We start from the raw sequence: 24,609 nt of genomic DNA on the forward strand, positions 1-24,609 counted from the left end.
TGAATGTAGTGTGTGCAGCGGGCACTCATCTACTAATGATTGCCACGTTGACTGAGGTACGGGTGTCGTGGTTCGTTGCACGCTGTGCTACTTTGGTAGATGGACATCGCTGATCCGTGTGACATCGTTACCAAATGCTCGAAGTTGCGCTTCGACCGTACAGTGAAGGCTTGATGATGGAGATTGTTCGCAACCAGCGTAGAGCATTGATGGCAGAAGTGGGGCAAGGCGCAACCAAATCAAACACCTATATGCCGCTTCACGTCAAGTCGATCGCAAGCTTCCGGGGGCAGAAGTGAGTTAATACCATAGTGTGATTGCTTTGAGACCCACTTAAACTAAACCAACTCCCTTGGAGACGCTGCTCCCTAAGCTCAAAGGTGAGAATCCGCGGCGGTGCATTGGGGAAAATGACGGACTACTTCGTATCAGATGGCAAGCTGAGGGGGCTCTCATGATATGCCTGTGCGAACTTCGTCTATTCCAAGTGATAAGGTAGACATTTGAAGCAGGCATTCGACTGGTCCTCCTTGCTTTTCCATGAGTGAGAGGGTGTTAGAACAGACCAAAAGTTGAAATCACCGACTGACGTAAACTGGTAGTCCTCCAGTCTCAACGTACCCGTACAAAATCTCAAGCTTTTTGTGAACCAGACTACGTCTTTCATGTCATGACACTCTACATGTTGTTCGTTTCTTATGAAAGTGGATGTCTCGAATGCCATCTGCTAATTGTGTGGAATCGCACAAGTACAGGTGAAGGTGAGTTGCGTCATACGACCGGGAAGGCTAGCTGGCTCGAAATGAGCAGTATGAAGCTCAAGTGAAGGTGAGAAGCAAACGCTCAACGGCGCTAGCGCGCTGGGGAGAGATAGCAGAAACTTTCGAGTCGAGGTCGCGATTTTGGTAAGTCGTGATATACGCAGGTAACATCCGCAAAATGTCTCCCGCCTACCCAAGCAAGAACCAACCCTGTATGCGGTAACACCCCGAAAGGATTAAGAATAGAGAGCTAATCAGGTTGATGTAGCCAACATCCGCTCTCCGGAGCAAGAGGCTGCCATCAAGGCCCAAAATGTAAGCCTCACTGGGACTTCTAAAGGCACAATATGAGACTTATACTAATGTGTAGCAGATAGCAGCCGCAAAGACGGCTGAGAAGAAGGAGGAGGAGGAGAAAGAGAAGATGAAGAAAAAGAAGACTTGTAAGTGTACTCAGCACCTGCAGCAGACTAGAGCCAGGAACGGGATACCCAAACAAGCCATACGGCACCCCGGCGACCTTCAGTCACTTCTTTCGGACCAATCGAAGCTCGAAAGTACCGCGAAGTTCTCCAGGCCCCACTACACGATTCGATAAGCACCGCGTCTTTCTATATGACACGAACCAGGATAAGGATATGATGCTACTCAGCAGGAAAGAAGACAACAAGGCCAGTCGAAGGAGGAAGAATTCAAGGAGGAAATGAGCAACAACATGGAGAATCAACAACAAAGTCGAAGAGGATATGACGTTCACGAGTCGCGGTTCCAACTCTTTCCATGATCCCGGATACCTACAATAACACTGGAGCCATTATCACATCCCTCTAGACCGGACTGAAGAGCTCCCAGCCTATCTGTTGCGTCCCAGAAAAAACACAGCTAACGTAACGTAGGAGCCCACGACCGCACCCGCACCCACTTTCGGCTGGGCGTGGCCCACTACCGACTCCGGCGACATGACCGCTGAGCGAGGCTCAATGTAAGAACCCGGGCCACCACTCCGTCGCGAAGGACATTAGCTGACAGAATCGCAGGAATTAGCACAATAGAAAAGTTTTGATTTCATTGACTTCATGAATACATGGGTTTAGTATATTGCCAAGTGATCGATTATAAGTAGTCGTGATGTACTCCAATGGCGTATGGAAAGTTGCAGGCTCTTCGGGGAAGTATCGAGAACCTCCAGGGTCAGTTGTGGTAATTCACCCGGAGGCTGAAAATGTTGCGGATACCTCCAAGATTATCTGTAATTCGGCTACTATCGTACAACTTTTGACATGTTTCTGCTCTTTCTCTTCCAGCGTGATGTAGATCGGACGTAGTTGGGAACTAATCGTACACTTCGGTGGGTTCGCAGGTACCCTTTCGAGATACTGGTATTCGTCACGGTTGGATTCGGACGCCGGCGGGCTTTACAAAGAAGTATGTATTATATGTAAAGATGAAATGGCCACGTCCAACGGTTGACCATCGTGACGCAAGACCAACTCAACAACCCACCAATAACGGAACTACCATTGACGCATACTGACATGCGACCCGCTCAGAAGATCTCTTGGTCGTCATACGCCCTCACACTCTCCAACCGTTGCCTAACCATCTTAGGGTCCTTGCAGACATGCTTGCTATCCCAGCCATCACTGCCACCGTTGTGGTCAGGGAAGGTCGTCTCCAGTCCTTCAAGAGCCATATCTGCGCTGCACATGATAGCTTGGCGCATGTAGTCGAAGCAATGGATCATGTGCCAGTGGTGGTCTTCCTCAAGCTCGTGGCCGGATGTCATGCCGGAGTAGACGGCAACGACGGCGTAGAGGCAGTGAAGTTGGTGGGTCATTGATGTCGTGAAGACCGTGGCGTTGGGCCAGACGATGGGGGTGGGAAGGTCGTGGTAGTTCTCCGGATCGGGGATGCTTTGGAAGCCCATGCCGACTGTGGTGGATGTTAGTGAGACCTCTAAGAAAGCGGATCCTGGGAAGTCATACTAGGCAACAGCTCGTTCCATGCACGGAGCACTTCTGGCTTGAAGAACTCTGATGTATTGTATGGCGCGAATGTCTGGTTGATCTCGAACTTGGTGATCTGGGTAGGAACTGCAATTCGGTTAACTGATGTACCGGCCTGGACTGCAAGGCAACTCTTACTATGTGGTGACCACCCGGTGATGTCGCCGCCAACATCGTTTGCGCTTGTCGATCGAGCCTTCCATCTTGTAGAGTCGAGCATGCCTTGGTCTCTAGCCAAGAGCCCAATGATTACGAGTTGTAGTCCTATCACCAGCACCCATCGCATCGCCGCCACTAGCGGTGGGCACAATATTTTCCTTCGTGATGATGGTGCTCGTCTGTGATAGTCGCCAGCTGCCCATTGCTTCTCTCCTCCAACTAAGGATTCGACCTCTGTCGACGAGTCGTCATCATGGTGATGGTCCTGTGAGTGTACATCTGCGTAATGGTGTTGTGGCTCCATCATGTCGATCGAATAGAATAAGTGACACCAGGTCAGTCGGGGAATTTGATATTAGAAACGAAAGTGAGCGCAGCTGGAGAGCCAAAGGCAGCAGCGGCCTCCGTACAGATGTACTCGCATGTCAAACGTGCCGGCCCACACCGAAACGTCGAGGCTGTCGTTCCTGGCGGCGTCCACCCTCTCCACTCATTGTAGACGCCGGCGATAGCTCAATCGGAAGTCTTAGGCGTGAGTCAAGGGCGATGAAACGGGATGTTGGAAGGGCGTATCCGTAAGCTAATCCCTGTTGCGTTAAAGCGCCGAGATGAAACCGACGATGAATCGCCAAGAGTATGAGGCCATCTCGTCTTCCGCCTCAAGCGAGGATAGCCTGAAACCCAATCCAAACATCGAGCATGAACATTCGTACTTTGTTAACTGCAGCCGACGTTGGCTTTCGTGCTTTAGAACGCGCCGTCGCCACTCTGTTCGTATCTCGAGCCCCCGTGGAAGCTTGCTGAGCGTATCAGCCGCGATGAAGATGTCGATATGGATCGAGAAGAGCCGGCTCGTTCATTTGTGTCGAAGTACACGAATAGAGGATGTATAGACGTTGCTAAGGAACCGTCTTATGAGCAGCGAAAGCTTGAAGAGCCAGGAAACAAAAGAGATTGTATCGAGGAGGTTGGTGAAGCGCCTGAGGACAAAAAAGGGGTGTTCTGCAATATTGGAATGTGCGGTAAGCTACTGTGGGGGTGTGAAATATGCCAGGTTGCGAATACCACACATGGAAAGCGAACCAGACGATAATTGGAACCACGGTTGTACTTCGTTCAAACTCCTGCCGCATGGTGTGACAGCTGTAGCCATGTCATGTCTTGTATGACTTCAACTTAAGTATTTACCACCGCTTTCGTCGACTGCACGGCGCTGGTGTACGACAGGATTACGGATAGCGATACCATTCACGCTGTGCTACACCTACGTGCGTGCACCCGGCGTGCTCTCTAAGAGACATTTTAATCTGATATTCCGATCTCTCACGTTTTGGAGATATGGAATGCAGGACTGCAGCGTAGTCTGTAAAAGAAGGATACTCTTATCGCATCTGCAAGTGAGTACGCAAGATACAAAGCCACACGCTGCAGAAGGACGCGACGCGACAGACTTCGGCAGAATATACGCAGCCTCGTAAGTATGGCTTATTCACGCATAGGTGGTCGTCGATTTCCAAAAGTGAATGTTGGTGTTCACAAATGGAGAAAGAAGAAGCGACCACGAATCGTGGTACCGGAGAGCCATGTGGACTCAGCGCTTGACACATAGATCGCTTCTGATGACCCATTTCTCTCCGTTCGTTACCTCGCGGCCTTCGTGCAGCATGCAGTCGGGGCCGTGTCGATGCAGCAGCGCGAGGCCGACTTCAAGGTCGACAACGAAAGGCTCAGGTGGAGGGTCTCGGCTCTTCTTCTTAGGCGGGTCCGGGTAGAAGACGGTCTCTCCACCGATGCATCCCGTGGCCGGTGAGGTGAGGTAAATCAACAAAGTCCAGGTGGTGCGCGTCGATACAGCCGGTGATCCAGGAGTTTGAATGGTCACATTGTTGGAATCGTCATCTGGCTCCATTAGCATGGGTATCGTCACGACCGTCCGATGACTTGGGCAGAGTGACCAAGTAGTCATGACGTACAGTGCTGGTCGAAGAACTGGCCTTTGGAGTACCGATAGACACGGATGTTGGGATTGAGGCCCACCACCTCGCCGCCCCACAGCTCTTTCCGCTGCGCTTCAGTGAGGCCGAGCGCCCCTTCCTCCGCATCGGCGGTGACTAGCCTCCTTAGCCCTGTGTCGTTCCATAGTCGCTCAGCGAACGCAGGGTCATCGATTTGATAGCGGTCGTTCACTCTCACCGCGTCGCCTTTCTTCGGTTTCCCAGGCGTTGTCGTCAATGGCAGCGAGGAGAGGAAAGACACGTAGGTCTTGCATAGCGAAGCCGTGAAGAAGTTAGGGATGGTTACAATCTGTTTTGGAAGCACCTCGTGCAGGGCAAGGTCCTCTTCTGGTACGAGAGGAGCGAGGGCAGGCCAGTTCGGGGGTTGTCTCGCTGGTTCAGATGACGCCGCCGGCCTGGCAGGCGCGCCTTGTTGGGCTTTCTTCTTGGGGGGCATATCACTGTCAAGTCCTCCAGGGCCTTGGGGGTGGGACTGGCAGGTAATTCACACGTATGGGTTACTTTAAGGGTGCTGCGATTGGCCTGGGTCGCGGTTCTGGGTGGAAACTTTCAGTGCTTGGCTCTTTCCCTACCAAAAAGTGACGGCCAAATGTGCCGGAACGGGCTCACCTTTGATGACCTGATCTGAGGCTCCCGTCGTTCTTGTAGAGGTGCCCTCGCCCTTCTTGTGCACTCTATCCTCGCCTTGCTATTGCCTGCACCGCTACCGCTACCGCCCGCTCTTGCTGCACCCAGAACGAATGTACTGACAATGGATTCACCAGGTGAGACAGCAGACGATCTGCCGATATCGCGACACTCGTCTTTCAGTTTTGAAGAATATTTCGAGGAGCTATCAATGGAACGGGCTCGAGAGTTGAGTTCATCTTTCGCATCGGCGCCGTCGGACCTTGATGCGGAGATGGGCGGCCAAGACCCACGTGCAGCAGGATTAGGCCCGGCGCAAGCCTCTCATGGGCAGCCTCGACCGACATCCTCCGAAGACACCAACCCGCTGCGACAGCACGACGCAGACCCTTTCCTATCGGCAGACGCATTCAGCTACAGCTTTGTCGCGCCCTCCAACGATTGCTTCCCTCGTATGTATTGCGCGACACCGCGACGCGGTTTGCTGGGCGAAAAAGAAGCGCGCCGCTAACCATGTGCAGAGGACGGCATCTTTGACCTCCATTCCGTGAACTTCTTCCAGTACCCTTCCACCTACAACTACGCATTTCCCAACGAAGATGGCGGCGGCAGTATGGCCGTAGCCCCTTCCAACGAGCTTCTACACCATGTCAGCCCCCAGTATGACACCCCCGACGCCCTTGCCTCGCCTGCTCCCGACAAGCGCATTCCCGACATGGCAGCCGCGACCAGCGATGCGTCGGCCATGCCTGCCCTCGGCGGCGAGATTCCACCGGCCAACCACGACCTGATGGACAACCCTCTCACCAACGGACTGCCCCTTCTCGACACCCCCATCGACTTCGCGCAGCCCAACAACCTAAATGGCGCCGACATGAGCGGCATGCCCATGGACATGGACATGAATTCCGCCTACCCAGCCTTCATGCCGCCCACCACCAATGAGCGCCTCACAGCCTTTGCGCGTCTGCGCTTCGATGACGGCTCCTACTACATGCACACCTACCAGATCACCCTGGGCCGCAACCTCGACCTCGCGCATAGAGACATGAAGCGCCTCATCAAGGCCGAGGCACTACACAAGAAGGGTCACGTCAAGGCCGCCAACGAACACCTGCATGGCTTGGATGAGGTCAACGGGAAGAAGGACAAAAAGAAGAAGAAGAAAGGCGATCGACGTGGTGCTCGCAGTGTCATCTCCGAGAAGGGTGGCATTCTCAGCGCCCCCATCGAGTCGATGCCCATGGAATACCAGCAGCGTCGCCAGAGCAATGCATCGCACTCTCTCAGCTCAAATTCACACCCCACGGGCGAGTCAGGTGAGGAGAAACCTGCCGAACGCGCGCCGCAGGACATGATCATGCAAGCCTTCCCCGAAGTGCCTGCCCAGTTCGACGGCCATGTCCCCGAAGACCCGAACGACTGTCCGTTCGTACCTATACATCCACAGCAGATCATGGCCAAGACAGGCTCCCTGGGGCCCAAGGGCATATCACGAGAGCATGCCAAGATCTTCTTTGACTTCGACGCAGGCCATTTCTGCATCAAAGTGCTAGGCAACAACGGCCTGCACCACGAAGGCGAGTTCTATCCTCGGGGAGAGACTATACCTTTGGACCATGGTGATCATCTGCAGCTCGGCGCTGTGAACATACACTTCTTCCTCCCCGACGTTGCCCTCACGGAGCAGCAACGCCACCGCCAGGAGTCGGGCTCACGTCCCATGAGTTTTTCTTTCGAGAATGGAAACGGTCAACTGGAAAGCGATGAGCACATCAGCTCCGAGAGCGAAGACCAGCAGAGCGTCAACCCACGACATGTCTATTACCACCATCCTGTCAGCGACAGCGACGACGACGATGGCCTCGCTGACGAGGAAATGGACGACTACGAGGAGCCCGCTCCGAAACCGCGCCAGAAGACAAGTCTCAAGCTTAAAATCAAGAACTTGCCTCCCGCTCCTTCAAAGGAGAGCAAAAAGGCGCACAAGAGGAAGCATCAGCACCGCGAACTCACGCCTGAAGAGCCGCCAACAAAGAAGGTCAAGCTCAAAGTCAAGGACACAGCGAAGCTCAAAGAGGCGATTCGGGAGTCCGCGAAGGAGCCAAAGGTCCAGAAGGAACGCAGAGAGCCGAAGGAACCAAAGGAACCCAAAGAGAAGGAAGTGGCTGTACCTGAGGAGCCCAAGAAGCCTAAGGAACCCAAGGAGCCTAAAGAAAAGGGCAAAGCTCCAGCCAAGACCCCCGCGAAGGCACCTATTAAATCTGAGACGCCAGTCGAGGAGCCCGTCAAGGACATTCCCGCGGCGCCAAAGCCCGAACAACCAAGCAAGCCTCCGCCGAACGATACTGCACCGGTATTACGCAAGCCACACGAAGGTGAACTTGAAGCCGGAGGAGATATCGATGGCCTTATTACAGAAGAGATGGCTATCCAGCACAACTTGCCACGGAACCTGATTGGACATGTTGTCGAGAAGCGCAAAGGACCTGGCAGACCACCCAAAGACGGCATCATGTCCAAGCGCCAGCGCTCGCAACTTATCAAACAAGCAAAGGATATTGAGAGGGCCAGAGCCGCTGGCATTGACCCTGCTGATATCCCAATACCAATCAGCAAGCCAAAGGCACCCAAGCGCAAAGAGTCGAACGCTGGCGATGGCGAAGACGACGCCGTCATCGAGACGACAGAACAGGGCGATGGTAGCTTGTCTGGCCTCCACAAGCAGGCGAAGCCAATCAGACCACCTCGAACTCCTTCGCCCGAGATGCGCATTGAAGACTACTCCGAGGAACAGCTTCAGCGCCCCACGGCCAACTATGTCGTCTTGATTCATGAGGCAATCTCGTCGTCCCCGACGGGCCAGATGAACCTTCAATCCATCTATACTTATATAGAGCGCAAGTACCCCTGGTACAAGTTCAAGACAACGACAAGCGGCTGGCAGTCGAGTGTACGTCACAACCTCGGTCAGCATGATGCGTTCATGAAAGGCGACAAAGAGGGCAAGGGCTACCTCTGGAGAATCAACCCGGAAGTTTCGATCGAAAAGGAGCGAAGAAAGAGGCAGGCCAGTCCTCCGCTCAACCATGCTCCGCGACCACCGTATTACCAACCACCAAACGGCTATCAGCCGTACCCTCAGCCTGGGTACGGATACCACCCGGGCATGCCTCATGCGATGCCACAGCCACCTCCCAGACTGCCGCCTAGCCTTTCGCAGCCTCGCTTACCACCCAGCATGACTCGCAATGAAGGTAACTCAGCTGCGTCGGCCACGCCCCAGAACGCGCCCCATCCCTCGCCTTATGCGTCTCCGTGGGGCGGCGGTGGTAATACAGCTGGAAGTCCACCCGCCCCGAACCCTTCACGACCGTATCCGCAGCCTAACCCGCAGGCTCCACCAGTATCTTCAGCAGCTGGCTCAAGTGGTCAATATGGCGTCCTCTATCCCACGGCCGCCCCACAACAGTCGCCGTACAGCGGACCCTCGGCACCGAGCCCTTACGGTGGGCCATATGCCAATCCCGGCGCCAGCCCGTATGGTCCTGCACCGCCTCGTCCCTATGCAGCATATCCCCCACAGGGCCAGCAGTCGAATGCTCCTTCGGCGTCGCAGCCACAGTCTTCGGCATCACCTTACGGCCCGCCCCCGCCTCAGCCACCCTCGCGTCAAGGTTCGACAAATGATACTGCGGCGCCTCATCCGTCTGGACGTTACCCAATCGGCGTTCATCCGGAACTCATTCGTCAGCTTGAAGCCTATAGGAAGACTTATCTTGAGCAGTGCCTAGGCCCCGAGGAGCAAAAGAAGGTGGACAACGCGATTAGAGCTTGCGTAGACAGGACTGTGCCTGAGTCGACTTTGACGGAACCTGAGCGTAAGTTGCTCATATCCATTTGCGGAGTTGAGAGCATCAACAAGTACGTCAAAAGGGCACCTGATGTCAAGGATGAAGACGAAGCAAGTACTGCGGCAGCCTTTGCTGCCGCGGGTGCTGCCGCGAACACCGTGTCTCAGCAATACCAGCCTCCGCCCCAAGCTGCACATCCGACAGGCAGTGCGTCTCCAGCTCCACCGCGCGAGAATAGCGAACCGCACAAGTTTACGCCCAACATGACCGGTGCATCACCGTCTACGCCTACGGCCGCTACACCATCGACTGCAGCACCAGCGCCTCCCGTAGCCGCTATGCCTTCGCATCGCCCGAGCGTCGAGCCGATCACGCCAGTTCCTGGGTCGCCAGCAGTTCAAACGGGCACCCCGATGCGGCGCCCAATGACCGAGTTGACCGCAGACAGCACACTTGACGCGGACGAAGCGAAGAAGCCAGTGGAGAGCCAAGACGCACCCAAGAAGACTGAGTAGAGTTCCATTTTCTGGCCCTTTGCTCTTTGACAACATTCCGTCCACTATTACTGCGTTCGTCGCATGACCTTTAGCATTTGACATTCGGCGTTTCTAAGCGGCAAGCATTTTGGCTTGCCCCTCCCAACTCATTGATTATGATACCCTTGAACAGCGTAGCTTGGTTGGGGGTTTCATGGTTTTATCAAAAGTGGAATTTTTCGTCGCGTAAGCTGTTTTTTACGTCGATATGGGATACATGCGTTATGGTATACATGACTGTTTCGAGTAGATAGATGATAGTGCAGTAACGACGACGGTATCGGGTCGTCTCAAAAAATGAAATATGTATATACGCGTACATGTCTTTTGCTCTGATTGTGTGATGTGTAGAGTTCTTATGATGAACTGCCTGGCTGAGTTGGCCTTGAGATTTCGACTGCAGCCTGAAGACGCCTCATCAGGGCTTCGACGCGCGTTCAGGAGTCCATTCTGTCTACCTGTGTCGATGCCTAATCTGAAATGAGTAGTTGCCTGATGGTGTCCTCCCAGAGGCCGCGGCATGCCGAGAACTCAGACGGATAGCTTCCAGAAAGCACAGCAAGTTTGTAAGTCAGAATTTCCAAATGTAGAGTATGATATTGCAAGGTATATCCCGCCTTATCTCATAGGTAGAGCCAGTGCCTCTTCACAAAATCCAAAGCCCAAATGCTGCGATTATATATAGGAAAGAAGAAGCTAAAGCCCAAGATGCCGCTTCTGCTGATATCGCCGTACGCCTGAAAACCCTCCCAGCTACGCGCAGTCGCTATGCTCGCATGACAGCGATAGTTGTGAGCCATCGCCGCGCGCCTACATGGCCATCTCGGCCTGCAGCTTCCGCAGCTCCTCCTCTTCGTCGTCCTCCTCGACCCGCTGCGGGGCCTTGATGTTGGTATTCGGCGCTTGCGGTAGCTTCTGTGACGATGGGGCGTCGTGGATGGGCACGTTGCCTGTGTTGAGCATTTGCTCGTCGAGCTTCTCTTGTTGTAGCTCGGCGAGCTCTTCGTCCAGCTCGTCTTCGTCGATGCCGTTTGCGCCGACGCCAGAGGTGATGGCTTCGCTGATTTCTTCGCCGATTGCGTGTTGTTCGCGGAGGTCCTCCCTGTGCGTCTTGTTAGCAAGTTGGTCTGTGGGTATTTGGTTGTGGAAGAGGCGTACATGACGTTGTCGACTTTGTCGATGGTCAGGCCGGCGTGTATCTCCTTCATGGCCTTTCCTGCGCTCTTCATAGCTTCCATCGTCTCCTTGTTGATGTTGGCCGTCTCGATGGAGTAGATCTCTTTTTCTAGGGTCATAATCTGTGCGCTCGTCTGCTCGAGTGAGTGCTCGAACTGCTTCTTTCGCCGTAACGCTGATTTCGCGGCTGCAATAGGCGTTAGCGACTGTGCCAGGAAGCCTAGTCCAGATGGATTTACCTTGCTTGTTGGAAGAAACAAATTTCCGTGCGAGCGCATCTTGCTCATCCATCTGGTTTTGCAGGTGCTTCTCTCTCTTGTTCAGCATCTCAAGTTGGCCTCGAAGCTGGAGGATGGCCTTCTTGGGCGCCTCCTTCTTCGCCTGGCCACCGCCAAACCAGCCCAGGCCCCAGCCGCTCATATTGAAGTTGTCTTGAGGGTTTTAGTTAGCAACTGTCGGTCGTATGGTCCTATCGGGCGCCGATGCAGGAGACTCGGAGCCTATCAGAGAGTGGGATGGCGGGGCTGCGGGGATGGTGGGTGGCTCGAACGTACTTTGTGGGAACGCGAGAGATGTTAGAGGTGCGGTAGGTGCGAGCGTTGCGCAGAGGGTTGAGTTGTTGCAGCGGCGGCGTGGTCGTGACTGAAGGGTGCCTGGCTGGTCATGAATCGGGCCTGGATGCACGAGGGTATGATGTCGTCTGCGCTAACCATGGCACGTGCATCCGTGCACTTCGGCCGCGGCTCTAGTTTCCACCGCATTCTGCGCGCCCTCCTCCAAGCACAATGTCGGGTCCCGTTGCTTCGAATCTGGTGCTGCTGAGTGACTTGCCCGCATGTGCGCAGGGCACCAAAGTCCGCTTTCTGGGCTGGTACTTGGAGTGAAAGCCATAGCTGCCCACAGAGACTGACTGCGCCGCAGCATCGATGAGTACGTCACTAAGACCGCGACACTGCGGCTCAAGCACAACTATCCGATATCTGATCCGCCCGTCATCGCGAATCTCGATATCGAACATGTGCTCGAGCGAATCAAGGAACTCAACGTAGACGTGGGGACGTGGCTCAATGTCATCGGTTATGTCGAGCGCAGGAAGGAGAAGGGTGTATTCGTACAAGCTGTCACCGTCTGGAACGCTGGCAACGTCGACCTCAAGGCGTATGAGAAAGCAGTCGAGGCGCGCAAAGCTGCTACTTAAAGAATACTCGGGCTGCAAACTCTTCTGCAGTACCGTCCCAAGGACATTGCCCTCTGATCGCAAGCATTACAGCCTCCGGGGAAAGGCCATCCCACAGTGCTGACGGTTAGCTTGTGAAAGCACCCGAATTTCATCAGGACACGCGAAAACTCCACACTTTCCATACTGGCGCTCACTCATCTGTATTCAAGGTCTATCGCCAAGGAGAATGCTACGTAGAGATTTGTAGGATTGCAAGAGTGCCACCCGGGCGCCTACACCAACGTCGAAATCGTCAATATCGCGAAAGAAAGCTTGCCTAACGTCTACAACGCGCTTCTTAATGTCGACGACATGCCCTAGGAGCGGTCTAACTACGACCGGGTTAGGTTTTCCTCGCACTCCCTCTTCCTCGGTCACATTGTTGTCGACAGCCAGCGGGTTCTTGGTATGAAACTGCACAGAACCAGCACCAAACTCCATCTTCATCTCGTACCCAGGTCGTAACAACACAACGAACATACCACTCATACCTCCAACCCCCCCATCTCCAACCCTTCACCCTACATACCTCCCTCCTGATCTACCAGAACCCACCCATAACCCCCACCGCCACCCCACCAACAAGCAGCACACTCGTCAAACCCAAGTTCACATCCATCCTACCAGCAGCCGAAGTATGGTAGTGGCCCATGGAACTGTAAGAAGCAACGAGTCCGGCTCCAGACGAGAAGAATCTGGGCTCGAGCGTGGGGCAGGGTACTGGAAGAGCGTGTACCATTGATGCCATGAGGCAGCAAAGTAGCCCGATGAGCATGAGAACTGTGAGCTTTGTGGTGGTGAACATCGTGATGGTTTGGGGGTTGGTATTGGGATTGGGATTTCTTTTGTCGTGCGGAAGGTGATGTTTTCTCTGGGGGAAACGCGAGGTGTGTTGGGGTCGTCTGACAGGGTATTTGATGGGTTTGTTGTAGTGTTGTGATGGTTTGGAGTAGGTTTGACGTTCGTAGATTTCTGGCGATGGAGTTGGTTGGAGAAAGAGAAAAAGAGAACTGCGGTGTTTCGTCTTTATACTGTTGCGATGGGAACACTTTGTAGAACACTTTGTTTGCATTAATCACAGGGGTTAGAGCAGATCATGAACCTCTAATGGTTCGACCCATGGTAAGGAGGCAATACTGGGTAGACACCACCGACGGACGGTGGTAGCGAGCGTGTAATGGGAGCAAACCCGCACAAAACCGGTCACGCGCAGCACCAGTCTTATAAGTAGCACTCATGAGTTGATTAGAGCACAATGATTTCTGGCGACATGATGAGAGCAGAGCGAGAGCAAGTAAATTGAACACTTCAAGATGTGTCCACGATAGCCATTTTCGAAGTACTCTGTCATTCAACCTTACAAATTCGGCTACCGTGAGTAAGATCTATTGCCTACTTATTGACATGATCCAGAATGACCTCTAAGGGCCTCTTATCCTGAATGATCGTTAGCACTAAATTCACTCATACCCTTCCCAATATACGACTTACCCAAAGGATATAAGTACACTGCTCCCCCCAATCCCACCTATCCCGCTCATCCTTAAGCCTAATATCGAAACTCCACACCAGCCTCGCAAGGATAAGACGCATCTCCGACCAAGCAAAGCTGACACCCACGCATTTGTGTCTGCCGACCAGGAAAGGGTGAAAGACGTCCATGTCATCTTCGTGATACGACTTTGGGTCCAGAAACCTTTCTGGCATGAAGGAGTTTGGGTTGCGGAAGTTGTAGGATTGGCGGTAGGCGGAGAATTGGTTGAAGGCTACGTAGGTCTGTTGATGGTGTTAGTCGTCAAGAAGCAGTAGTTGAAGGGTATGTGAGGAGCTTACTCCTTCGGGGACCCATTTGTCGCACACCATGTCGCCGCCTGCAGGTGCGATACGTGGGACTCCGATGACGACGGGAGGGTTGAGGCGCATGCCTTCTGAGATGACTGCGTTGAGGTATGTTAGATTGCCTGTTGTTGCCACTGTGATGTCGCTTTCTTTCTGGAAAGTCTTCCTGATCTCCGCGGTGAGTCGGTGCAGCACACCCTTGTGCTGTACCAAAGATCTGACGATAGCAGTCAAGGCACTAGCTGACGTCTCACTCCCGGCGAAGGCGAGTACGAGCAGGTTTATGCCCCACTCAGGGCCTGTAAAGGGGTCTTTGAGGTCGCTGTACTTCTTGGTCGGCGTCACCCAATCTGGACGCTCCGTGTCCATTGCGATCCTCTTGCGAGCCTGCTCAAAGCTCATCTTCCGGTGCTCCATGCTCCTTTGTAGGATTCGCTTGGGGATAATGTAGCGGAGCAGCTTGTCAATCGGTGGATACATGTTGGTCGATTGGATCAACGCAAGCCCTTTGCCGAAGTCTTGGGAAATGTCGACCCAGGCATGCGCCTTGCCGTTCGCAACACAGTTCCAGGACTCGCCGTATGTGAAGTCGCCGGAGATGTCAAAGGTCAGATAGTTTAGCCACTTTTCAAGATCGATGGTCTTCCTTTTCTTCAGCTGTGTCATGAAGAGGTCGACGTAGCTCTCAATGATCGGTGCCTGTTCTTTCAGGATCTTCTCTGAGAAGCCATTCGCGAAGGCCCGTTTGTATCTTGCGTGGTCGCCTTCATGCCAGTTCACGATGGAGTTTGGATCTGTTGGGGCCTGCTTCTTGAACGAAGTGCGGTTACGCTCGAATGGAAGATGGCCAGGGCGAGTGACGTAGATCTCTTTCAACGCACGGCTACTGGCATAAGACAGCTCGTTAGGAGCCACACGCACGACAGGTCCATATTTGGTGTGGAACTCAGTGAGTCGTTTGTGAATCTCGCCACGGTGTGTTGAGACAACATGTGGGATGCGGAAGGCTCGCCAGAGTAGGGGACCGGGGTAGTGGCGGAGCGGATGGAGGAACGCGTTGTAGAAGCCATACACAAACACGGACTTTGCATGGTCAGTGCTGGACAGGAACAACCCTGAAGCTGGGGGACTCACAATCAAGACAAGCAATACGCTTGCTGCTATCGGATGCGCCCCGCTCGGCAACAACGACGATAACGGAAAGCCAGGCGCGGAGCGATCGCTTGTGCCTGTCATCGCAAGGTCTGCACGAAGCCGGACAGCTCAGTTTTAGTCTTTGATTGTAATCCTGCTCGGCGCTTTCATTGCGATAGAAAGTATCGCAGTTGGTGATGGTATATACTATTCGTGGTCATGGGGAACGCGTAGTGCCCGTCTTAGTTCCCGGCTTACCACCTCGGAGCCCCGATTTGACCTTGCCTCTTTCGAACATTAACTTTCGTGATGAACGATACGCACTCGGGTGATAGATCTATTAACCCGCGTGACTACCTTGATAACTTGGAGATCGATCGATGTTGGAGAACGAGAATCTTGCGCTGTGTATACCATTGAGGTGTTCATCAAGAGTCGTAGCAAGATCTGATTGTAGAACAGATGACTGTCTACGGATCTGCTCTCTTGAACTTCGGATGTATTGCGACATTGCTGCAAAGGACGTGTGCGAGATGAGTGTTGAATTTATCCGGGTGATACAACTCTGACCCTGGCCAAGGAAACAATCAAATGTGCACCTGCAAGCAAAAATGCGTATAAGATAGCGAACGGCACTGACGCCTACATTGCCATCGCATCTATTCGGAATCCAATACCCTGTTGCTAACGGCCGTAAGATGAAATAGAACTCCTCAGCCCCCTTCAACTCCTCCTTGCATGGAGCGTTTAGCTTTCCCTAGCCGAGAGCTTGGATGTACTTCACGTCTTGTGATGCCGCAAGCAAGCGCTCACTTCAAGTACTTCGACAGGGACAAGAAATACCTCAGGCGGGGAAGATAAGGATGTACGAATGAACGGCTGAGAGGTGGCATGCTCTACGCTGATCCAGCATGAGACGGTGCAGGTTTGGCGATGCCGAATTACTGCCTATACCACCGGCAAAACAGTGTTTATCATGGTCGCCATCAGCATTGTACGAAGTACGAAATACGAAAGATGAGTAATTGGTATTTGATGCTAGTCGAAAGTCAACAACAACAAGCCTTCAAGGCGAAAACCTCCGACCTTACATTTGATGAAGATGGTCCCGACATCCAGCAGGGACCTTACAGAATTTCCCATAACCTCTATATACTTGCCTAGATCCGCTATCTAACAGAAAACGCGTCTTGTCCCACTATTGTACTTCGCTGTTCCACCTCCTCGGCTGAGGTGGTAAGCCGTTGGCTGATGGACCCCGACTACCCGGTCTGCTACCCGGACCGTCTACAGATGGCGCAGGTCGCATAGGTAGGTTCATGACATTGGAACTGCTCGATGTCCGTGTGGGGTATGAAGGCCGTCGTGGTGCTGGTTCCGGGTCGCCATTGGCTACTCTTTGCCTGGGGTCGCTGGATTCACGCTTGTGGGGAGGAGATCGCTCGCGGAGCTTCTCTTTGATGTCCGCTGCGGGAGCGGTTGGGGCGAGATGGGATTTGCGCTTGTTGTGCTCGATCATGGATATGGCCCATGCTTCAAGGTTGACAGGAGTGCGCTTTGCGGCTTGGAGGAAGGCATCGTGGTCCTGCTACGGTTAGCACACTTACACATCGATTCCAACTGGGACAACTTACGTATAGCTCCTTGGGAGTTGGTCGCTCCGCTGGATCCTTCATCAAACACTTCGCAATCATGTCCTCCAGAATGGATGGGAAGGCATCGCTCTTTGGTAGCTTGGGTGAAGGTTCCAACACGATTTGCTGCAAGAGATCCAAGATACCTTGAGGGCCTCCAGCTTCGTCATCATCAGCGCTTCCAGAGAATGGGAACTTGCCAATGGCCAGTTCCATGAGCGTCAGACCAACACTCCATACATCCGACTTGACGGTGTAGGGAGAACCTTGTATCCGCTCCGGCGCCATGTATGTGCCTGTTCCTACAAAAGTCTCGGCAATAGACCCCTCGAGTTCACTTGAGACACCAAAGTCACACAGCTTGATGTTTCCTTTTGAGTTGACGAGGATGTTTGAGGGTTTGAGGTCGCGATGCATGATGCGGTGGGCGCTGTAAAGGTAGGCGAGGCCGCCGAGCACGGCTTCTGAAATCTTTCCGAGAACGTCGACACGGACGGGTCCGAATGATCGTGAGACCCAGTCAAGCGACCTGGCATGCAAGTTAGCAACTCACACCGTGCAGCATGAAGCAGCGTGCACCTACCCCACGTCCATGTACTCCATGCACATGATGACATCGCCGGAAGGATTTTGGAAGGCGCCATAGAAGTCGACAATGTAGGGTGAGTTGCAGTCGTGCATGATTCGGAGTTCTCGCACGATTCGTTTCCGGACTTCGTTCTTGGCCTCGACGTGAATAACCTGGCCATGTCAGTCTCCTCGTGCCGTACACCTCCTAGTCTGCCACTCACCTTCCGCGCCATGATGACCTTGGTAGCAGCATGCTGCACCTTGCTGACTGTTCCTCCATTTCCGTGACCCAATTCGCGCAGCACTATCAGGTCCTCGGCCTTGAGATCCAGCTGGAACTCAACACCAATCTCCAGGGTATCCTGCTTCTCGTCGTTGGCTCGGGCGCCGGGTATTTGGGCATCCCCGGCGGAAGGAGCGGGTTTGGGGGCAGGAGCGCTGAGTGCGAGACCCTTGACGTTCTTCCTCTTCATCGTCTTCTGCTTGAAGGACGACTCGGCCATCTTGAAGGTTTGCGCCGGGCGCTGCTGTCGTGTAGGCGAGGGTGGACGGATGCAGCAGCTGCGAGGCAATGGCTACTCTGCGAAGAATACAGAGCCCAAGTGTGTAGGAGGCCAGGTGCTGGCTGTGGTTTCGTGTTTGCCGCCCGACGCTGGGTCGACGATGGTACACCAATGACGGAAATAGCCCAAAGGAGGACAGCGTCTATTGGTTTGTCCGTTTCCGGGCGCCTGACTCTAAAATGTGCAGGTGGGCGAATGCAGGGACCGATTGGAATGGCGATGGCAGTGAATGGAGGGCAGTGTCTCGGGCGTTGTTGACAGCAGACCGGCTCAGGAGAGGTCGTGGTCGTGTCAGTATCCAGCGCGAGTGGGGCGCGCTGGTGGGGTTGCGGTAGCGTCCAACGTCTGTAACTGAGTCTGCGAGGCTGCAGAGGATGCAAATGAGCAGCAAGGTAGCGCTGTCTTCGAGAGAAAGAGAGCTGTCAAATACTCAAGTTCTCCAAGGGATGAGTCTTTGATAAGTCTGTATACACTATACGATGCCTTGTTCAGGAGGTTTCAGAGTCGCATGGTTCCTCGTCGCCATGCTTCACCTGCTTCTAGCGCAGAACTTCAAAGCGCGTATCTCGAATGCGGCCATGTGCCTGGCGTACAGACCAATCCAACGTCGACCGTTTGACATGCCAATCACTTCCACGAAATACATTCCAAAGAACCGCACGGCGTGACCGTTGCCTTGGGGGTGTTTTCTTGCAACTCTGGCGGTGATGATTAATCTATGCATTGGAGCTTGAGTCGTCGCTGCATCCCTAGTACATCTAAGCTTAATCCTCCTCAAACACGTCCTCAGTACATGACTAGATACGTGTAGAGAACGAGGCTAGGGAAGCCCACGTGTTTGATGCCCGTAGCTGTAGCATGCTGTTCCGAGTCGGGTATGGTCAACTTTTGTTGATGGTATCCGCCTAGCGCGTATCAGGCTGTCACGTGACGGGCGTCAGTGCGGCCGAAAGTTAACGCGGCCGATGGGTGCGCGAACCTTTGAGAGAGGCTACTTCTGCCCTCCTTCTCTCCTTTACCTCCATTGCGCCCGAATCTCCCTCCCGCTGAATCGCCGCAGTACGATAATCTCTCTGCCGCAAAGAGCTCGCCGAAATCGCCCATCGCGCTCCTTCGCCAGAACCATCAGTCCACGCGTTGTCCTTGTTTGAATCACCATGGCGGAGTTCTTCGACACAATCGCCGACGTGGGCAGCGACGAGGAGGAGGACGAGGACTTTGATGGCGAGGCTGGCGACGCCGCTGAACCCAGGCCGAAGAAGACAAATGGCACAAATGGCATCGACGATTCGAGCGAGGAGGAAGATGACGATGACGAAGATAGGCTGCGACAGGTAAGCTTGGCCACACTGCCTGGAGCATCTGCAGAAGCTAACGGACATATAGGAAGGCGAAGGCTTCATCGCAGACGAGGACGAAGAAGACGAGATCGCGGAGCGCAAACGTCGGCGCAGGAAGAGGAAGAAGGACCGTCACGAGGAAGAGGCCCTAGATGACGAGGATCTGGACCTGATCGGTGTCGAGGTTGAGCGCCCGGCAGAAGAACAGGTAAGGCATACCGCGCTGAAGCGTGGACACCGCTAACATAGGGGAAGTCGAGGTTCAAGCGCCTGAAGCGTGGCCACAAGGAGCGCGTCAAGTCCCGCGGCGTAGACGACATCTTCTCCGACGACGAAGTAAACGAAGACTACGACGAGCCGCGCGGGCGCCTTGGCGACGAATTCGACGACTTTATTGAGGACGACAAGTTCGAAGACGAGATCGAAGACGACCGCGACGTCACACAACCAGGCATAAACCTGATCACAAAGGGACTGCAAGCTGCAGGTCTGGACGAGGGAGCAGAAGAAGACTACAGGGCTGCCTTTGGTGATGGCACAGATTACGACTGGGCGCTGGAGATGCAAGAGGCAGAAGAGGACGAGCAAGCTGGTGAAGGCCGTGAGCTTCAACTCAAGGATGTCTTCGAGCCATCGCAACTACAGGAGCGCATGCTTACGGATGAGGACAACGTCATCCGCGAGACCGACATTCCCGAGCGACTGCAGCTAGCCCGGAGATCCTTCAAGGAGATCGAGCTCACGCCAGAAGACATGCAAGCACGCTTGACAGAAGAAGCCACCTGGATCAGCAATATGCTGTGGCCAAAGAAGGGCCTCCCCCGCTACTTCCTGCAACCTTTCGAGAAGGCTGTGCGCAAGGTCCTGGAGTTTATCAATCTCGAAGACTACGAAGTGCCCTTCATCTTCAACCACCGCAAAGACTACCTTATTCACGCCCCAAGCGATAACGACGATTACGACGACATAGACAACCCGCCGCCCATGGATGCGCGACCAGAGCGCTTGCTGAACCAGGCCGATCTATGGGAAGTATTCGAATTCGACCTCAAGTTCAGGGCCTTTGCAGAGAAGCGCGACGCCCTCAAGCAAAACTACGAGAATCTGAAGAGTGTATACTCTGACATCACTGATCCCGAGATCGAGGAGTTGGCCGCCAAGGCCATTACTATCGAAGAAATCCAGGAACTTCAAGATTACCTGCACTACAAGTATTCGCAAGAGATCAACGAGGTCCGACAAGAAGTGAACGGAACACAGAAGCGTGCCAACAACGCGCGCAGCTTCTTCGATAAGTTGAGGGGTGGTAAAGCCAATCAACTCGTCAAAGCGATCGGCATCACACCTGAGGACTTTGCAAAGAAGATTGATGGGTCAAACCGAGGCGCGCATACAATTGAGGACCCGCCATACAAGGTTGAAGAGCTCGCCGACCAGATGGCTGACGCTCCAGAGACTGGCGCCACTCTTCTCAGGTCTACGAAGCTCTTGTATGTTCAGGATTTGCAAATGTGCTCACGCCTCCGTCGATACTTGCGTGGTAGCTTCTACCAGAACGCCCAGATCGACTGCATTCGCACTGACAAGGGCATGCGAAAGATTACAGAGGACCACCCCTACTACGAATTCAAGTACCTACGTGGCGTCACATTTTCGGATCTTCAAGGTCGACCGGACCTCTTTTTGAAGATGCTGAAGGCCGAGGCGGAAGGTCTTGTACAGGTCCGAATCTCCATGGGCAACTACAGGAACTTCAAGATAAAGCTTGAAGAAAAGATCATCTCCGAAGGTGTCAGTGAAGTCTCTGACACTTGGAACGCCCTTCGTAAGGAACTGCTCGGCGCGGCGCTAGACAAGCTACAGGTTGTCATCGCCAACGGTGTCAAAGAAACTCTGCGTGCTCGATGTGAGGATGAACTCGCCGCATCAGCAAGAGAGAACTACTACAACAAGCTTGATCAAGCGCCCTACAAGCTGAAGAGTGCACCTCTCGGATCTGTACCCAACGTTCTCTGCCTGACCAACGGTAAAGGCCAGCGTGGAGACGCGATCATGTGGGCCTACGTCGAGAACGATGGGCGGGTACTTGAGCACGGCCGTTTGGTAGAGATGCGCCTTGGAAATGCGGAGCGCGGTATTCCTGAAGGCCAGGACATCGACAAGTTTGTCGACGTGATTCAGCGCCGCCGACCAGACGTGATCGGTGTCTCTGGCTTCTCGGTCGAGACACGCAAATTGTACAAGGACCTTCAGGAAATCATCGGCCAGCGAGGCCTGACTGGACCAGCCTACGAGGACGAGGACACCGGTGAGGAGAGGAACGAGCCATTGGAGGTGATCTTGGTCAATGATGAGGTCGCTCGTCTGTATCATACGAGTGGTCGGGCCATCGCTGAGTTTCCCAAGTATCCCGCGTTAACGAGGTACTGTGTTGCTCTCGGACGGTACCTGCAAAATCCACTGGCGGAATACGCATCACTCGGCAAGGATATCGTTTCGATACCATTCATCCCCAACCAAACCTTGATACCACAAGAGAAGCTCCTGGACCGCCTAGAGACCGCGATGGTGGATATGGTCAACCTAGTGGGTATTGACCTACCGGAGACGTACGACGACAAATACCTCTCAAAGTTGATTCCTTACGTGTGTGGTCTGGGTCCTCGTAAGGCCGATCGCTTGATCAAGGCCATTCAGGCCAACAGCGATGAGATTCTGTCACGGTTCGATCTCCTTGGTGTGTCTGAGTCTAGGGACCTCAAGGCAGCCATGGGTCCCAAAGTCTTCCAGAATTGCGCCAGTTTCCTTTACATCCCCTACGATTCAACAGAAGAGTCCTCCGACTACTTGGACTACACCCGTGTACATCCAGAAGACTACGATCTTGCCAGGAAGATGGTCGCTGACGCCCTTAACATGGACGAAGAGGATGTTAAGGCCGAGACCGACGAAGGTGGACCCAGTGCCGTTGTTAGGAAGATGGTGCGGGAGGAGACCACCGATCTGGTCAACGACCTAGCTCTGGAAGACTACGCGGCGGAGATTGAACGCAACTTTGGACAGCGCAAGCGTGCAACGCTCGAGACTATTCGCGCTGAGCTCGACAATCCTTACGAGGAGATCCGACAAATCTTTGCGCTGCTGTCTGGTGCCGAGCTGTTCACAATGTTGACTGGTGAGACGGAGGAGACTCTCTACGAGGGCATGGTCGTACCCGTTACCATCAGGCGAACATTCCCAGACCACATCGAGGTCAAGCTGGAATGCGGCATCGAAGGTGGCGTCTCTGAATCAGAGTTCCCAGAGGGTGTTGGCAGTGGCGGTCAAGAACCTCGCCACGTCTACCAGAGCCATCAGATCGTGCGCGCACGTATCGTTTACCTCAACCGCAAGGCTCTTACCGCACAACTGTCGCTCCGAGATGATCTCATTCGAGCGCCAGAGAAGAAGCCCTATAATCGCGCAGCTGGTGAGTGGGATGACGCACAAGAAGCCCAGGACAAGAAGGCTGCCGAGAAGGAGAAGGAAGTTGCCTCTGGTCGGCCCAACCGTGTCGTCAACCACCCTCTATTCTTCGCCTTCAACACCATGCAAGCCGAAGAGTACCTTGGTGGTAAGGAGACCGGTGACTTGGTCATTCGTCCATCCTCGAAGGGTTTCGACCATCTAGTCGTCACATGGAAAGTATCCAACAACGCCTACCAACATCTCGACGTTCTCGAGATGAACAAGGCAAACCAATTTTCGCTCGGAAAGCAGCTCAAGATTGGAAAGCACACATACTCCGATCTCGACGAGTTGATCGTCAACCACGTCGAGGCTATGGCACGCAAGGTCACAGAGATTACACGAGACGAGCGATTCCAACCTGGTACACGAGAAGATACTGGTAAGTTTATCGCATCACCCACCTCTCAATCTTGAAACACAAACTAACCCTCTCACAGAGAAATGGCTAGAGAACTACTGCGAAGCCAACCCTTCACGCTCCATGTACGCCTTCTGCAGCATGCCCAAGTACCCCGGCCACTTCTGGATCTGCTTCCAGATGAGCGCCCGCGGACCCAAGGGAGCCTGGGGCATCAAGGTCGTCCCCAACGCATTCGAACTCCACAAGAACGTCTACCCCGATATGCTGGCGCTCAAGAACGGCTTCAAGCTGTTGATCAGCACGGCTAGCAAAGCGCAACCCAGGCGCTGAAGGAACAAAGACTAGTAGGTAGTCCATTCCGAGTTCGAGACGGGTCTTGGGGTCTTGAGGTCTTGGAAGCGCTTCGAGAACGTGTATTGGTAGTTTTTTGGCTCGCGGCTCTTTTTTTTTCTGGTATTCGTTCTCTTCACATCAGTCATCTTGGGATCATTGCATAGTCTTATTTTGAAAGGGCCAACTAAAAGAATTACCACTCATAATACGGCGCTCTTTGGGAGGTTTCCCAGTGTGTAGAGATATCATAAATTGGCATTTTGTTCTTCCCAATCTCCGTGCAATACATGTGAATGTGCGCGTAGCGTATGTCGTAGAGTCAGTCGTCCGTTAGTATCGATATTTTGACTCCGTTTTACATACATTTCTTCATTACTTACGGAAACGCAGGATGATAAACCCCGAACTTGATCTTAACAACTAATGAGCCTACGCACCTTGTTTAAGGATAAATACTCAAACACCCTAAAGCTCACATTACTCTGAGGTCTCTCATTTCACGACCTTTCTAATGCTGGTAGAGGACTATACTAGACTTTGACACCTTTTCGTTGATACCCACTGGCTCATATATCCATCATAATGCTCCCAGATTACCTACTTTGCCTACATCCACGTCAATGTAGTCCGCAGGCCTCTTCATCTTCTTTCCATTATGTGAGGCACACGCAAAAATCCCACTCAACGTCAACAACTACCACCCGCCCACAAACCCACCACCAAGGACATCTACTCCTACTAGATCGCCCCTCCAACCGGTGACACTCCACTCCACTCCACTACACCATCCCGCCTACCCTCACGATCCCCACATGCCCCAAAACCTCCATCCCGTCTCCCTCAAAAGGTTCCGGTGAACAAGACCCATGCGTCTACTCGCAGACTCTGATCTACGCTCGCGTATGCACGTACTTCGTATGCAAGCTAGCTCTGCTGGTCCGCGTCGATCTAGATCTACACGCCACAAAAAGG

At 53.6% G+C, this 24,609-nt stretch overlaps 9 protein-coding genes across 9 annotated transcripts; 4 read left to right on the forward strand and 5 right to left on the reverse strand.

Annotated features, from left to right (window-relative positions):
* Positions 1-939: 939 nt before the first annotated feature.
* J4E79_002449 (uncharacterized protein) lies at positions 940-1,468 on the forward strand (the record flags this gene model as incomplete). Its single annotated transcript, XM_049351348.1, has 4 exons — positions 940-973; positions 1,030-1,076; positions 1,135-1,204; positions 1,338-1,468. The coding sequence occupies 4 exons, from the start codon at positions 940-942 to the stop codon at positions 1,466-1,468; spliced, it is 282 nt and encodes a 93-aa protein (XP_049213986.1).
* An 839-nt stretch (positions 1,469-2,307) lies between these two features.
* J4E79_002450 (uncharacterized protein) lies at positions 2,308-3,233 on the reverse strand (the record flags this gene model as incomplete). The annotated part of the gene is made up of 3 exons (XM_049351349.1): positions 2,308-2,693; positions 2,747-2,854; positions 2,906-3,233. The coding sequence occupies 3 exons, from the start codon at positions 3,231-3,233 to the stop codon at positions 2,308-2,310; spliced, it is 822 nt and encodes a 273-aa protein (XP_049213987.1).
* Positions 3,234-4,517: 1,284 nt separating this feature from the next.
* J4E79_002451 (uncharacterized protein) lies at positions 4,518-5,377 on the reverse strand (the record flags this gene model as incomplete). The annotated part of the gene is made up of 2 exons (XM_049351350.1): positions 4,518-4,825; positions 4,900-5,377. 2 exons carry the CDS (start codon positions 5,375-5,377, stop codon positions 4,518-4,520), a joined length of 786 nt encoding a protein of 261 aa, XP_049213988.1.
* Positions 5,378-5,692: 315 nt separating this feature from the next.
* On the forward strand, positions 5,693-9,937 carry J4E79_002452 (uncharacterized protein; the record flags this gene model as incomplete). Its single annotated transcript, XM_049351351.1, has 2 exons — positions 5,693-6,020; positions 6,090-9,937. The coding sequence occupies 2 exons, from the start codon at positions 5,693-5,695 to the stop codon at positions 9,935-9,937; spliced, it is 4,176 nt and encodes a 1,391-aa protein (XP_049213989.1).
* Positions 9,938-10,768: 831 nt separating this feature from the next.
* Positions 10,769-11,554, reverse strand: SNF7 (ESCRT-III subunit protein snf7; the record flags this gene model as incomplete). Its single annotated transcript, XM_049351352.1, has 3 exons — positions 10,769-11,060; positions 11,117-11,321; positions 11,374-11,554. 3 exons carry the CDS (start codon positions 11,552-11,554, stop codon positions 10,769-10,771), a joined length of 678 nt encoding a protein of 225 aa, XP_049213990.1.
* A 365-nt stretch (positions 11,555-11,919) lies between these two features.
* On the forward strand, positions 11,920-12,332 carry J4E79_002454 (uncharacterized protein; the record flags this gene model as incomplete). The annotated part of the gene is made up of 2 exons (XM_049351353.1): positions 11,920-12,005; positions 12,056-12,332. 2 exons carry the CDS (start codon positions 11,920-11,922, stop codon positions 12,330-12,332), a joined length of 363 nt encoding a protein of 120 aa, XP_049213991.1.
* A 1,413-nt stretch (positions 12,333-13,745) lies between these two features.
* Positions 13,746-15,837, reverse strand: J4E79_002455 (uncharacterized protein; the record flags this gene model as incomplete). The annotated part of the gene is made up of 4 exons (XM_049351354.1): positions 13,746-13,790; positions 13,845-14,129; positions 14,187-15,275; positions 15,787-15,837. 4 exons carry the CDS (start codon positions 15,835-15,837, stop codon positions 13,746-13,748), a joined length of 1,470 nt encoding a protein of 489 aa, XP_049213992.1.
* Positions 15,838-16,524: 687 nt separating this feature from the next.
* J4E79_002456 (uncharacterized protein) lies at positions 16,525-18,033 on the reverse strand (the record flags this gene model as incomplete). Its single annotated transcript, XM_049351355.1, has 4 exons — positions 16,525-16,911; positions 16,961-17,489; positions 17,544-17,701; positions 17,752-18,033. The coding sequence occupies 4 exons, from the start codon at positions 18,031-18,033 to the stop codon at positions 16,525-16,527; spliced, it is 1,356 nt and encodes a 451-aa protein (XP_049213993.1).
* Positions 18,034-19,250: 1,217 nt separating this feature from the next.
* J4E79_002457 (uncharacterized protein) lies at positions 19,251-23,634 on the forward strand (the record flags this gene model as incomplete). Its single annotated transcript, XM_049351356.1, has 4 exons — positions 19,251-19,427; positions 19,480-19,641; positions 19,689-23,322; positions 23,381-23,634. The coding sequence occupies 4 exons, from the start codon at positions 19,251-19,253 to the stop codon at positions 23,632-23,634; spliced, it is 4,227 nt and encodes a 1,408-aa protein (XP_049213994.1).
* Between the last annotated feature and the right edge of the window lie 975 nt (positions 23,635-24,609).

Source organism: Alternaria viburni (assembly GCF_023758015.1).
Source record: "Alternaria viburni strain BMP 2772 chromosome Unknown scaffold_4, whole genome shotgun sequence".
Taxonomy (NCBI): Eukaryota; Fungi; Ascomycota; class Dothideomycetes; order Pleosporales; family Pleosporaceae; genus Alternaria; species Alternaria viburni.